Raw genomic sequence first — 15,135 nt, 5'->3', positions numbered from 1 at the left:
CGGGTGGGGAGGCTCGGAGGACCGGAGGGGCTGCAGTGAGGCGCTCGTCCGCTTCAGCTTCCTCCTCGAATGTCGGTCAAATTATCCGGACGCTCGACAGCTACTTTGGGGGAACACGAGTCTGATTGTCAAGAAATAATATTTGTACTAACGAAGAAGAAAAGTTCAACTCGTCGTGCCGTCACGAGTCCCGTGCGCTGGCACCGTCTACGTCCGTTACACTCGGACGGGACTGCTTGTGGACGTCACGAAGGAACCTGACCACCAGAAGGGTTCGCTCTAAGGTACTGATAGAGCTGTGGGGAGGAAGAGATGCTGGCGGTCCCGCAGTCAAGTTCACCGCTAACGTGAAAGTCCAGTTCAGAAGTCGCGGTTCTTAGTTCTGCTCCAGCGTGGGAGCTGCTGGAGGAGCCTTATCCAGGTGTGGTGCTCGCGGGCATGACCCCTGCTTTCTCATGTGACTGATAAGATGGAGGGGAGCTGCCAAGGTGAGAGAGAAGTACTCTCCATGGAAAACTACTCAGTCTCTGATGTAGTATGGAAAAGTTACAATTTTTCTCAATTACAATACGTGCAGTAGTAACTGTAGTAATAGTTGGTAGAGTAGCTGCTATAGTTACATTACAATAGTTACTGTAGTAATAGTTGGTAGAGTAGCTGCTATAGTTACATTACAATAGTTACTGTAGTAATAGTTGGTAGAGTAGCTGCTATAGTTACATTACAATAGTTACTGTAGTAATAGTTGGTAGAGTAGCTGCTACAGTTACATTACAATAGTTACTGTAGTAATAGTTGGTAGAGTAGCTGCTATAGTTACATTACAATAGTTACTGCAGTAATAGTTGGTAGAGTAGCTGCTTTAGTTACATGACAATAGTTACTGTAGTAATAGTTGGTAGAGTAGCTGCTACAGTTACATTACAATAGTTACTGTAGTAATAGTTGGTAGAGTAGCTGCTATAGTTACATTACAATAGTTACTGCAGTAATAGTTGGTAGAGTAGCTGCTATAGTTACATTACAATAGTTACTGTAGTAATAGTTGGTAGAGTAGCTGCTTTAGTTACATGACAATAGTTACTGTAGTAATAGTTGGTAGAGTAGCTGCTACAGTTACATTACAATAGTTACTGTAGTAATAGTTGGTAGAGTAGCTGCTATAGTTACATTACAATAGTTACTGCAGTAATAGTTGGTAGAGTAGCTGCTACAGTTACATTACAATAGTTATTGTAGTAATAGTTGGTCGAGTAGCTGCTATAGTTACATTACAATAGTTACTGTAGTAATAGTTGGTAGAGTAGCTGCTACAGTTACATTACAATAGTTACTGCAGTAATAGTTGGTAGAGTAGCTGCTATAGTTACATTACAATAGTTACTGTAGTAATAGTTGGTAGAGTAGCTGCTTTAGTTACATGACAATAGTTACTGTAGTAATAGTTGGTAGAGTAGCTGCTACAGTTACATTACAATAGTTACTGCAGTAATAGTTGGTAGAGTAGCTGCTACAGTTACATTACAATAGTTATTGTAGTAATAGTTGGTCGAGTAGCTGCTATAGTTACATTACAATAGTTACTGTAGTAATAGTTGGTAGAGTCGCTGCTATAGTTACATGACAATAGTTACTGTAGTAATAGTTGGTAGAGTAGCTGCTACAGTTACATTACAATAGTTATTGTAGTAATAGTTGGTCGAGTAGCTGCTATAGTTACATTACAATAGTTACTGTAGTAATAGTTGGTAGAGTCGCTGCTATAGTTACATGACAATAGTTACTGTAGTAATAGTTGGTAGAGTAGCTGCTACAGTTACATTACAATAGTTACTGTAGTAATAGTTGGTCGAGTAGCTGCTATAGTTACATTACAATAGATGATATCACAGGTGATAGATTATGATAGATGATTTAGTTACATTGCCGTTGTAACTGAAGTGAAAGCAGTTTGAATAGTTGCTGTAGTTACATTACAGTAGTTACTCTAGTTACTGGTGGTAGAATAGATGTTGTAGTTACATTCCAGAAGTTACTGTAGTTATAGGTGGTCGAGTAGATGTAGTTACATTACAATAGTTACTGTCGTTACAGGTGAGAGAGTGACAGTAGAGAAGTGTTGATTTTTATTTTTTTATTTTTTTTTTCCTTATTTCATTAATATTTTCCTCTCCTTAATTCATGTTATCCTTTCTCTTTCCCTCAATAAATGCTCTTTAAATTTTCCTGTTGTGGGATTTATAAAGTGTCCTCATTCGTATATTAGTTATTGTAGTGACAGTAATTACAGTAGATAGTTAAGTTTTTTAGTTACAGTACTTCCTGTAGTTCCAGGAGATATAGTATTTGGTTTAGTTGTATTAGTGTATTACTGTAGTTTCAGTCGGTACAGTAGTTACAGGACTTACTGTCGTAACTTTAATGTAATTATAGTAGTTACAGCAGTTGATACACAGTAGTTACCATATTTACTGTAATTGGTTTAGATACATTACAGTAGATAATTTCGTAACAATAGTTGCCGTAGTTACACTGCAGTAGTTACGGTCACTCCAGGGACACCAGTGGCTGCCACCCGGGTCCCTGCTGAGTATCATCTCCAACAACGACGTCTATTTTCAGCCAGGATCCTTTGAGCCGTACCGTTTGTGCAGGAGCAGTTCGACTCCCAGGATGGCACCAGATAGCATTTTATCAACATTTCAAGTGTCAGATATCAGTGTGTAATGTGAAACAGGTGAACTGACAGCGTCCTGGATGGTGGACAGTTCCTAGTCCAGGGACACATTGGGGACATAGACCTGATCACTTAGGCCACATTTAAAATGAAGGCCAAGTTTGAAATCATGCAATCCAAGCAGGGGCAGTGGAGTGGGTTAGGATGGGGTCAGGATGTAGGGTGGGGTCAGGATGTAGGATGGGGTCAGGATGTAGGGTGGGGTCAGGATGTGGGGTGGGGGCTGACATGCAGCAGCATCAGGAGATTCTTTCAGATCTGAAGCTCAAAGACGCCTCCGTCTCTTACCTGCTGACAGGTGCGGTCAGTGCTTTGTCTGACCGTGGTAGCAGGCTGCGAGAAACTTTGATGCCTTGAATTAGATTGCATTGATGATAGTGACACCTGTTGTTGCTATGACGACCATTCGAACCGGGACAGTGCGTCCGATGGTGGAAGCCATCAGCATCCGCTATTTCACGTCTTCTTTATCTCTCACACTACTGTCCCTCCAGTGAGGCACCACCATGAACACGTGGACGACCACAGGTGAGTTGGTTCAGCTGAGGGTGCTGTTGGTCTCACTGGCTGGTCGGTTCTGGTCTCTAGTCCAGGTGTTAGTGGATTACTGGCTGGCTCATTCTGCTATCAAAACACTTGCTTGTGAGAACTTGATAAGCACTTACCATTTTGGGTGAAATACTATTCAGTGTTACTTCAGTACTTCATGTGCTGAACACAATAGTTTGTGTCACGTTTTTGAAATTTTTCCCTTCAAACCCAAATACGTGTCTGTGCTCAGTGGGAGGAGCCTGCATGTGTTGGTACTGGAGCCTGTTGTCATGTTGATAGACACTCAGTTTTCCAAGCATGTTCCTTGCTATTGCTTCTTTTAGAACATGGTTGAGTGAGAGCAGAGCTATGAACCACGGTAGTACCTGTCTGTGGACGCGGCTCCCCCAGAGCAGCCCCTCCCCGTGTGAGCGCTACAAGCATGCCTGCTGCAGCTATGATGGATATGTCTACGTCCTAGGAGGAAGAGACAACAGCTGTCTGAAGGACTTCTGGAGGTACAGTGTGGGTAAGAGACACTGAAAAATCATCCATCTATCCATCCCTCCATCCATCCATCCATCCATCCATGTTCCCCCTCTTCTCCTGTTGAGGGTGGTGGGGGTGGAGCCTATCCCAGCAGCCTTCCCCCTGGACAGGTCACCAGTCCATGGCAGGGCCAACACATAGAGACAGACAACCATTGGCTCTCCCAGCCACGCCTACGGTCAATTTAGAGTCTGGATTAACCTGGTCCCTCTTGATGTCTTTGGACTGTGGAGGAAGCTGGAGTACCAGAGAGAACCCAGCAGGAACAGGGAGAACATGGAGACTCACACAGAAAGACCCCGTGCTGCAGCCGGGGCTCCACCCACAACCTTCTTGCTCAGAACAATCATCTCAGGGAAAAATAACACAATTGTGCACATTTGTAGCACTTAACTGTGAAGCAGACAGTTGAAAATTTAAAGGAAAACACAAGATGCATTGTCTTAGCAGGGTTGAACGTTAGTGCCGGTGGGTCATTGTGCTCATCCGTCCACCCACTGTGGCACAGAGAAGAACAGAGCGCCATCCTGTAGCTTCTACCATACTACAGTGCTGGATATGAAACGTCCCGCATGATGAAATGTTTATTGGCCAATGTGTTCTCAGTGTGTAACGACTGGACCGAGTTGAGCTGTGGTGGTGACGCTGCACCTGAAGAGCTAGAGGAACACTCAATGGTCGCTCATGAGGTACAAACCTGTCAAGATACTGATGATGAGTTTGCTTCCATCTCTGCAAATGTCTGACCGCTCACTGAGTTGGGAAGATGCTGAACAGCTGTGACGTTTCCAGGGCTTCCTGTATGTGTTTGGAGGCGCGCTGGATTCAGCATACAGCAGGTGGACATGCCCCCTCTGGCTGTTTGACATTGGTGAGTGTCTGAGACAGGCTGTCGCTGTGCTGCTGATTGTAGCAGCTCATCTTCAGGCTGTTGTATGACAGACAGAACGTCTTGGTGCATGTGACTCGTCCTCTGCCGCCAGTGCCACACCTGTTTACATTTTGAGGCAAAACAGAAAATTTTACTTTCTATAAAACCTTAGATTATTGGTGGTCATGTAAAAGAGTTGCTTCATGCCTTGTGTTGATGAGCTGCAAGCTACTAGTGGGACCTGCCTCCGCCATTAAATACCACAACATGTTGGTTCACGTGTTTCTCAGGATCAGCCTGACCTCAGTTCTCACTTGTGTCTTTCAGCGAAGCAGAAATGGGTGCAATGGCAGGGAAGGACACAGGTACACACCTTCTCAACACTAACACGCTTGATGTCATCACCATGTGTTTCTGACGTTATTCTGATTGAAAAAAACGGATCCTTTTTGAAACAAGCAAATATTTTTCAGAAATATATCTTCATAATAGTTTAGTCTATTCTGGCGTCTTTTCATGTCGTTGTGGCAACAGAGGACAAATGTCTGTCTCAACCTGGTGTCGTTGCCACGAACCCCTGAAGTAACCCAGCAGACCCGCTTTAGTCTACCATCTCCTGTGTGCTGGTTGCTACTTGCTAGCTACGAGTTCCTTCTTGATGAGGGACTTTAGCAGCACCCAATCAGCTGAAAAGTGAGACAATCACCCGGTGGTGACCTGAGGAACCAGACTAGCACCAGTCAGACGAGACAGTGGTGGCAGACACCTGCTGCTGGCTGTCAGGTGAGTCTGTGTGGCAGCACAAGTGTCCTGAGGAGGATCAGATGAAGCCAGCGGGAGAAGCCTGGACATGCTGTTACATGACTAAGCAGGAACGACTACATGAGTGTCGCTCTTGGTTGTAATTGTCTTGTTGTGTGTGTGTGTGTTTGTGTGTTTTCATGGCCGCAGAGCCAAATGCCAACCAACAGGAAGGGCCACAGTGCAGTGGTGCTGAGCTCGTCCATGCTGCTGTATGGAGGGTTTGTGGACATGAAGGGCTCCTCACAGGACTTCTGGAGTTTGGACCTCGGTGAGGGTAAACAGCGTTTCTCCTGAGACAAGGCTGGGGGGGCAGTTCCCTCATGAACTAGTTTTCAACACTAAAGCTTCCTACCATAGGAGGAGTTTCCCTCCCCTTTTACACCTGCCTCTGGAATGTTCTCACATTATTGCTGCTGCTGGATTCACACCATGATGTATTTGTGCAACAGACCAGGGCTCATTTTGGTCTCAGTGGGTTGAAATATATAACATAAATGAAATATATAAAATGTTTCATAACCTGTTAAACCAACAACCTAGCATCCCTGTTTGCTCTGCACTCACTAAAGGGTGGGCCAGGTTAGGGTTAGGAGTTGGGGACTGATGCCCTCCCCACCAAAGTGGGAAGGAAGTGCACTGTCCTGCTTCTCTCCACTTCTATCCCTTTTAGGCTATCCCATTTTGTTCTTCTCTCTTTTCCCTTTTCCTTCTTCATACTTGACCTTTACCTTCTTCACCTCTCCTATAACTATCCTTTAACTAATTTAGTCTTTATTACAATCCTAATTTGGTTTAATTTGTCATCCTTCACACTTCCCTTCCTTCCCTCTATCTTCTCCTCTGTTGCCATGTCTCTCTCTCCCTCACGTCCATTGTACTTTCCTCTCCTGTGCTCCTACACTGTCTTTACCTTTCCTCTTCTGCACTTAAACTTTCCTCTCCCGTTCCTCTTACTTAGGTTCTGTTTTTCCCTTTTATACTTTTTCTTATTCTTCGGGCTTCATTATTTAGGGTTAGAGTAGGTTTAGTGAGAGTCAGTTAGGGTCAGGGTTAGGGTTAGGGTTAGGGCCATGCTCAGATGGACGTGTTACATGAGCTCATGCTGATGCCAGGAGTAGAAACGGAAGGGTACGTGGGCCAGAACCAGGACTCTAGTCATGCTATCGCTAACATGCTTCCGTTTTCAACTCCAATCAGAAAGACTTCTTTCCTGCTTATCAACACCATCTTAGAAAAAGTGCCGTTACCTCAGAATTGAACCGCACCTCTGCTATAAACTTTGAAAATATCAAACTCAAAAGAAGAGTTGAACTTTTAGAGGAAAAAGGGTGCACTTGATCCGTAACAGGAGAAAGATCTGGATGAGTGGATGTAGACGAGGCTCCAGGGTGATGATGTCAGGGTCACCTTCATCCCTGCGTCAGGTATCCAGCCGGCTACAAACACGCCGGGTTTTCTTTCAGCTCGAGAGTGAACAGTCTTTTGTGTTTTCCTGTTTGCCAGATGCCATGACATGGTCCGCGCTGAATGACTCCAAGCAGGGGTCTTTGGGACCTGGACCCCGACACAACCACTCAGCCATGGTCTACCAGAGCTGCATGTACCTGTTCGGGGGTTTGAAAGGTTTGCGGGAGCAGAGAGACTTCTGGAAGTGGAATTCGATCAGCTGCACGTGGAGCTCACTGAGAACAAAGTTAGTATCAGTCTGAAAATGGTGGAGAACATTCTTGAGTCTGCTGCTGGATGTTGGTTCCTCCACAATTGTGTAACCATTTTACACTGAACTAGCTTCTTCCTGTGTGTCAGTTCTGATTTTGAAAACAACTCTGTGAGAGTGTGAATGGGCTCTGATGTCACTGTGGAGGCCGGACATTCTCCTCAGCGGACTCACCCTATGGTCCTAAAGACCACCTGAAAACAATGAAGTGGTTGGTCTTCTGCTGAGATCAGCCACTCAAAACTGTAAAGGGAAGTGAGGCATCAGGTGGAGAGGGGGGGCAGCCGGCTGTGGACCCTGACCTTGGGGATGAGCCAACTTGTGGGGACTAGGGTTTGATTGAACAACTCAGACCAGCTGCTCTAAAACTGAAGACTCAGGTTCAGGTCCCAGAGGTTCACTTACCCCTAGGCTTTGTCTGAGAGACCGCCCTCCTGCTGCATCAGATCAGTGTAAAGACCATCCATCCATCATCCCTCCATCCATCCATCCCTCCATCTTCCCCCTCTTCTCCTGTTGAGGGTGGTGGGGGTGGAGCCTATCCCAGCAGCCTTCCCCCTGGACAGGTCACCAGTCCATGGCAGGGCCAACACATAGAGACAGACAACCATTGGCTCTCCCAGCCACGCCTACGGTCAATTTAGAGTCTGGATTAACCTGGTCCCTCTTGATGTCTTTGGACTGTGGAGGAAGCTGGAGTACCAGAGAGAACCCAGCAGGAACAGGGAGAACATGGAGACTCACCCAGAAAGACCCCGTGCTGCAGCCGGGGCTCCACCCACAACCTTCTTGCTGGGGGGCCACAGGGAGGACCACTGCTGCACCGATGAACATACCTTTCTGTAAATTTTTGTGTGAACTTGTCACAAACGCTTGTGAAACAGCTTCTAGACGTGTTTGTAATGGCAGGATTTGTTATGAGTCAGTGAGGATTTCCCTGTCTGTGATAGCGGGGCTGGGCTCCTCCCTGCTAACACACTGTGATTGTCCTCCACAGGTCTGGTCCCTCGAGACTGATGGGCCACTCAGCTGTGGTCTACAAGGACAGCATGCTTCTGTTCGGGGGAGGCGAGAGCCAGAACAATCCCAACAACTGCCTGTGGAGGTACAGCTTCACCTCTCAGACCTGGGGGCAGGTGGCATCACTGCCAGGTTGCAACCCGCCACACAGGATCCACCACTGCTGCGCTGGCCTGGGTCCTAGCTACAAGTCCAGCAGCCCCTGCTCCAACTCCAGCCCCACACTCCAGCCCAGGCTGCAGGATGGAATACTCCGGCCTTTCAAGAACAAATGCTTCCCTGCTCCACTCACCTTTCTGGGGTCAGAGGGCGCTATAGAGCTGCAGACCTTCACCGTAGCCAAGTGCTACAGTAGCAAAACACTTCCAGAGGCCTCAGACATGGACTCTGGCAGCGATGGTGTGATGCGGGTCGGACACTGTTTAACTTTTGAGAACAAAGCTTTCAGCAAACACTGGAGCTGCACTGAGGAGGACCTGCTGGACCAAGACCATGAAGATATATCCCAGCATTTGCCAGACCTGCTTTTAGTGCTGGGGGGCAGGCCCTGCACCGGCCTTGGTCCTGTCTCAGTGTGGCAAATGACTCTGGTGGACTCCTGACTGCTCCAGCACCACCATGCATGGTACCACTGTGGTGTCACCTCTGTACCTCCGCTATGTGTTTCCTGATCTCGACTGATGTCATGAATATGTTACCTTTGTTGTTTTGGGTTTGGTTTCATTTACCACAAGTTTACTGCTCCTGTTTTCAGATCAATTAAGGGCAAATTAGCACAGTAGTAGTAGTCGTAGTAGTAGTAGAAGTAGTAGTAGCAGTAGTAGTAAGGATGCACCTGTGTGTACCCGTGTGTTGCAGGAACGCTACGTCCACCCTAAATTTGCACTGGTTCCCCCGCAGCAGTTCAGCTGTGGTGAGTTTTTTCCCTCTGGCTTGTTGACCTGCTCAGATTCTGCTGCTCTGGTCAACCCTTGGTTTATGGGTTATAGTATCGTGTGTGTATCATGGCCTTTTCCATCTGTTTTGGTGTGTTTTCACATGGTGTTTTATTCTGAAAATTAATTATTCACTATGTCTCCAGTGGGGGCTTCCTGTCTGTGCAGCTTGACATGATGTTGTAAGTCGACTCACCCTGTATTCCTCAGGGGGACTCACGTTTCTGGTGGAAGTCAGAGGTCACACGCACATTAAAGGGACAAATCGGGGTCAGGCAGGTTCCTTATGACAAATGTGAGAACAACTTTAAATCAAAATGCAGTTACAAAAACAACTATTTAGTAAAAGTCAGTCAGTACTAAATGTTGAATAAGTCAATCAGACGAGCTCATGGAAATTAGCTCTCTTCTGAGTACAGCGTCTGATTCTGATACATGGTGACGCCAATCATGCTGCCAGTTTCCCCACCGAGGGATGAATAAAGGTGTGTCTTACCTGATAAAATGATCTGGTCACAGTTCATGGTTGCTTGATTTCATAAAAATATAAACTTGTTCAAAGTATCATGTTTGCCATCAAAATCCATCCATCATACATCCATCATCCATCCATCCATCATCCATCCATCCATCATTCTTCCATCATCCATTCATCCATCCATCGTTCCTCCATCATCCATCCATCCATCCATCCCTCCATCCATCATCCATCCCTCCATCCATCATCCATCCATCATCCATCCATCCATCATCCATCCATCCATCATTCTTCCATCATCCATTCATCCATCCATCGTTCCTCCATCATCCATCCATCCATCCATCCCTCCATCCATCATCCATCATCCATCCATCATCCATCCCTCCATATTCCCCCTCTTCTCCTGTTGAGGGTGGTGGGGGTGGAGCCTATCCCAGCAGCCTTCCCCCTGGACAGGTCACCAGTCCATGGCAGGGCCAACACATAGAGACAGACAACCATTGGCTCTCCCAGCCACGCCTATGGTCAATTTAGAGTCTGGATTAACCTGGTCCCTCTTGATGTCTTTGGACTGTGGAGGAAGCTGGAGTACCAGAGAGAACCCAGCAGGAACAGGGAGAACATGGAGACTCACCCAGAAAGACCCCGCGCTGCAGCCGGGGCTCCACCCACAACCTTCTTGCTGGGGGCCACAGTGAGGACCACTGCTCCACCGGGCCGCCTGTATTTTTATTTTATTTTTATTACCACAGCAACAGTGGAGGCCCTGAATGGAGAGTGACTCATTCTGGTCTGGATCAACTCAGTTTACAGCCAGATAGTGAATCAGGCGATGATGTCAGAGGTCCATTTCTGACACAAGGTGGCGCCCTAGTGCAGCAGTAGAGCTGCTCAGTCCTCGATGCCCCTGGTCTCTGATTACATCATTCGATAAGAGGCTCCTGTGCGCGTCTGCATGGAGGAAAGTTAATCAGGGCTCCTCAAATCCTTTGCTGCTCACCTCATCTTCTTTGACCTATTGACCTACATTCCTGCTCCCACGCACCACACACGCCTGCCTCCCGCTGTCATACATGAACAGCTATCCAGGTCATCAGCCGACCACCTGTTGTAATGATCTGAGTCACTCAGCAGTGACGCAGTGACACTGCATTTGTGTCTGACGTAATACTAGTATACTGCAGTTTGCTATCAGAGTACTTTTAAACCAAAACACTTGTGTGGTTTGTATGTAATACAGAATATTTAAGGATTCTTGGCTGATATTGAAAAGGAAACAGAAAAGTCTTGTAAATGTACTACAACCCATGATAGTATATTTGATTTGTACTTGTACATAATCATCCAATGAAGTACTGTTGCCTTCAACTGGACATGTATGTCCTGTGTGATATTTCCCAGCACAAGTGTGTAGTGAGTGTATCCCTAAACCCTACTGATCCGCTTGTGAAGACGTCTGATCAGGAAAAGAGTGATCAGGAGTGATCGGGGTGAGGAGTGAAGGGGCAGCAGCAGGACTTCAGGAGGGCCTGCACACCCTGGGGACCAGTGAGGTTGAATCACGCACCTGTGTGTGTGTGTGTGTGTGTGTGTGTGTGTGTGTGTGTGTGTGTGTGTGTGTGTGTGTGTGTGTGTGTGTGTTCCACCTGTGTCATTAAAACCCTGAGTGTTGATCGGTCCAGTGGGTCAGGGCTGTGAGAGGACCAGTGCCTCCTCACCTGGTCTGGCTCAGGCTCCTGATCTGGAGCCTCATTCACAAACACTCAGACGTGGCAGATAGAAGCTTGGTCAGGAAACCGGGCGCCGTGGTCACATGATCCAAGGACCACTCGTCCTTCCTGGAGGAGCAGCGTTTATTCTGTTGCTTTTTTTGGGGGGGTATTTCCGTGCAAACTTATCTTGTTATTGCAAACTGGCAAATAAAAGCATGATTCATTCATTCAAAATTCAACAAGTTTGATTGTTTCAAACACCGACCTCAGCCGGCGTAATTACCCCAGTCAATTGGTAGGTGGCGCTGCTCGCTCACCTACAGCCAGGCACACGCCTCCGCTCTGTCGGCTCCTCTGATGTTCATATTCGAGCGTGTTCGTTCATGATTAGACGGCTTCGGGTGAAGGAGGGGAGACACGAGGAGAGGGGACCAAGCACCGAGCTGGCTGGGTGTGTGTGAGAGACTGAGGGTGAGAGAGTGAGGGTTAGAGGGTGAGGGTGAGAGGTTAGAGGGTGAGAGGTTGGAGGGAGAGGGTTAGAGGGTGAGGGTGAGAGGTTAGAGGGTGAGAGGTTGGAGGGAGAGGGTTAGAGGGTGAGGGTGAGAGGTTAGAGGGTGAGAGGTTGGAGGGAGAGGGTTAGAGGGTGAGATGGTGTGTGTGAGAGTGTGAGGGTTAGAGGGTGAGGGTGAGAGAGTGAGGGTTAGAGGATGTGTGTGAGAGAGTGAGGGTTAGAGGGTGAGAGAGTGAGAGAGTGAGGGTGAGAGAGTGAGGGTTAGAGGGTGAGAGGTTGGAGGGAGAGGGTGAGAGGGTTAGAGGGTGTGAGGGTGAGAGTGAGGGTGTGAATGTGTGTGTCTCTGTGTGTGTGTCTCTGTGTGTGTTTGTCTCTGTGCGTGTGCGTGCCTGTGCGTGTGCCTGTGTGTGTGTGTGTGTGTGTGCGTGTGTGTGTGTGTGTGTGTGTGGCCCGTAGTAGCCTCTAATCTCTCTCCTCTCGTTGGCTGGAGTCTCCACGTGGTTGCGGCTCCTCTATAAAACTTGCGGGTGTGTGCGGGCGCCTGTTGTCGTGACAGCAAAGCGAGGAAAACTCTCCGTGAGCAGCATCTTGCGGGACACAGCCGCGCGCACTGGACACGGAACCCAGGCGCACGCACACGGAACCGGAGTGACGGCGCGCTGCCGCTTCGCGGGCCCGCGGCTGTAGAGGAACAGCGGGTTTGAATGGAGGAGAACCAGCGGGACCTCGGAGGCGCTTCTGAGACTCCGGCGGCGGATCGGCGGGTGAAGTGACGGAGGCGCGCGCTGACCGAGCGGAGCTGCATCGGTTCTCTCTCCCGCGTGTCTGGAATACCTCCTCCTCTTCTCCGCCTCCTCCTCCGCCTTCCTCCTCCTGGATACCCGAGGCGACTCTCCTGGAACTCACACCTTCCATGAGAAGCGGCGTTCACCTCTCCAGCGTGTGCGCGTGCCCGTGTGTCCGTGCGTGATCCTCAGAGCTCCTCTCCCTCTTCTGTGTTCGTACTTTTCGAACCATGAGCTTCTACTTTCTTGCGCTTTCCTGCCTCGCTGCGTGCGTCCTCTCCGCGCGCGGCGGCTCGGTGGCCGGGGGGGAGGCTCCGCGCTCTCCGCAGGAGTCGTGCGCATCCTGCGGGCTGCGGGCGCCGGACCAGTCGGAACGAGTCAACATCGACTTTTTGGAGGCCGTGAAGAGGCACATCCTCAACCGGCTGCAGATGCGGGACAGACCCAACATCACGCACCCCATCCCGAAGGCTGCGATGGTGACGGCGCTGCGGAGGCTGCACGCCGGAAAGGTTCGGGAGGACGGACGGGTGGAGATCCCGAACCTGGACGGCCAGGCGGCCCTCAGCGACCCGGTACCGGCCGAGACCTCCGAGATCATCAGCTTCGCGGAGTCAGGTTAGTAACCCGGAAAACCCGTGACCCGACAGGTCCACCCGCGGAGATGATACCATTGAACCGCCCGCCCCCCCCCCCACCCACACTCACGTGCAATCACTCACTCACACACATGTACAAACACTCACTAACTTACTCACAAAAATACTCTGTCATTTAGTCTCCCATTCACTTACATACTCACTCACTCACAATCACTTATTCACACACTCACTCTTCACATTCATAAACTCATGCTCCTCAGTCACACTCACTCACGTACACTCACTCACTCAATTACACACTCACTCCCTAACACACTCACACACTCACACTCACTCCCTCACTCACACACACACACACACACACACACACACACACACACACACACACACACACACACACACACACTCACTCCCTCACTCAGTCACTCACTCCCTCACTCATTAACTCACTCACACATTCACTCACACACTCACTCACACACACACTCACACACACACATTCTCACTCACTAACTCACACAAAGTCATTCACACACATACACACTCACACTCACTCACACATACGTTCACACCTTCTCAGTGAATCACTCACTCACACTCTCACTCACTAACACACAGAGTCACTAATTCACACACTTACAAACTCACACTCACTCACTCTCTCACTCACTCACTTACACACACACACACACACACACTCTGACTCACTCACACACACTCTCAGTCACACACTCACACACAGAGTCATTCACACACACTCACACTCACTCACTCAAACACTAATTCACACACTTACACACTCACACTCACTCACTCACACACTCACCTCACTCTCTCACACACTCACTTTCTCACTCACTCACTTTTTCCCTCACTGACTCACTCATTCACTTTCTCACTCACTCCCTCACTTTCTCACTCACTCTCTCACTCCCTCACTGACTCACTCTCTCACTCACTCACCCCCAACCCACACTCACGTGCAATCACTCACTCACACACATGTACAAACACTCACTAACTTACTCACAAAAATTCTTACTCATTCAGTCACTCATTCACTTACACCCTCACTCTCTCACAATCACTTATTCACACACTCATACACTCATGCTCACTCAGTCACACTCACCCACTCACTCACTCACACAGTCATACACAAACACTCACTCGCTCACTCCCCCATTCACTGACTCACACATTCATACACAAACACTCACTCACTAACTCACCCACTCACTCACACACACTCACTCAAACACTCACTCCCTCATTCACACACACACACACACACACACACATTCATTCTCTCACTCACTCACTTACTCACTCACTCACTTTCTCATTCACTCACTCACTGTCTCACTCACTCACTCACTCACTCACTCACTCACTGTCTCACTCACTCACTCACTTTCTCACTCACTCACTGTCTCACTCTCTCACACACTCCCTCACTCACACACACACACTTACTAAGTTACTCCCTCTCTCATTCTCTCACTCACTCATTCACTCTGTCACTCACACACTCAGTCACTCCCTCACTCACTCACGCACACACACTCACTCACTCACTCACACACTCACTCACTCACACACACACACACACACACACACACACTCACTCACTAACTCTCACACTCACTCATTCCCTCACTCATTCTCTCAGTCCCTCACTCACGCACACACACTCACTCACTCACACACACACACACACACACAAACACACACTCTCACTCACGAACTCTCTCTCTCACACACACACACACACACACACACACACACACTCACTCACTCACTAACTCTCTCACTCACTCACTCACTTTCTCTCTGCCTGACTCACTCACTCCCTCACTCACTCACTCACTCATTCACTC

At 48.3% G+C, this 15,135-nt stretch overlaps 2 protein-coding genes across 4 annotated transcripts in view; both read left to right on the top strand.

Moving 5' to 3' along the window:
• klhdc3l (kelch domain containing 3-like) lies at positions 1-9,669 on the top strand. 3 transcript variants are annotated; one of them, XM_086219426.1, is made up of 8 exons: positions 1-284; positions 3,613-3,797; positions 4,424-4,506; positions 4,610-4,688; positions 5,016-5,053; positions 5,640-5,760; positions 6,996-7,185; positions 8,207-9,669. In XM_086219426.1, exons 2-8 carry the CDS (start codon positions 3,638-3,640, stop codon positions 8,829-8,831), a joined length of 1,296 nt encoding a protein of 431 aa, XP_086075552.1. In that variant the 5' UTR covers positions 1-284; positions 3,613-3,637; the 3' UTR covers positions 8,832-9,669. The 3 variants fall into 3 exon arrangements, with proteins under 3 accessions (XP_086075552.1, XP_086075551.1, XP_086075550.1); XM_086219425.1 differs by having other exon boundaries at positions 1-421; XM_086219424.1 differs by having other exon boundaries at positions 1-488.
• Positions 9,670-12,427: 2,758 nt separating this feature from the next.
• The window catches only part of inhbb (inhibin subunit beta B), an 11,184-nt gene continuing 8,476 nt past the window's right edge, over positions 12,428-15,135 (top strand). Inside the window, exon 1 of the mRNA XM_086221052.1 lies at positions 12,428-13,271. Within this exon, the coding sequence (XP_086077178.1) occupies positions 12,884-13,271 (388 nt within the window). The 5' untranslated portion in view covers positions 12,428-12,883. The remainder of the gene's footprint in view (positions 13,272-15,135) is intronic.

Source organism: Aulostomus chinensis, chromosome 12 (assembly GCF_037954235.1).
Source record: "Aulostomus chinensis isolate RoL2024-O1b breed Wild chromosome 12, RoL_Achi_v1.0, whole genome shotgun sequence".
Classification (NCBI taxonomy): Eukaryota; Metazoa; Chordata; class Actinopteri; order Syngnathiformes; family Aulostomidae; genus Aulostomus; species Aulostomus chinensis.
Note: the sequence above shows the minus strand (reverse complement) of the source record. Positions and strands in the feature narration are given on the sequence as shown.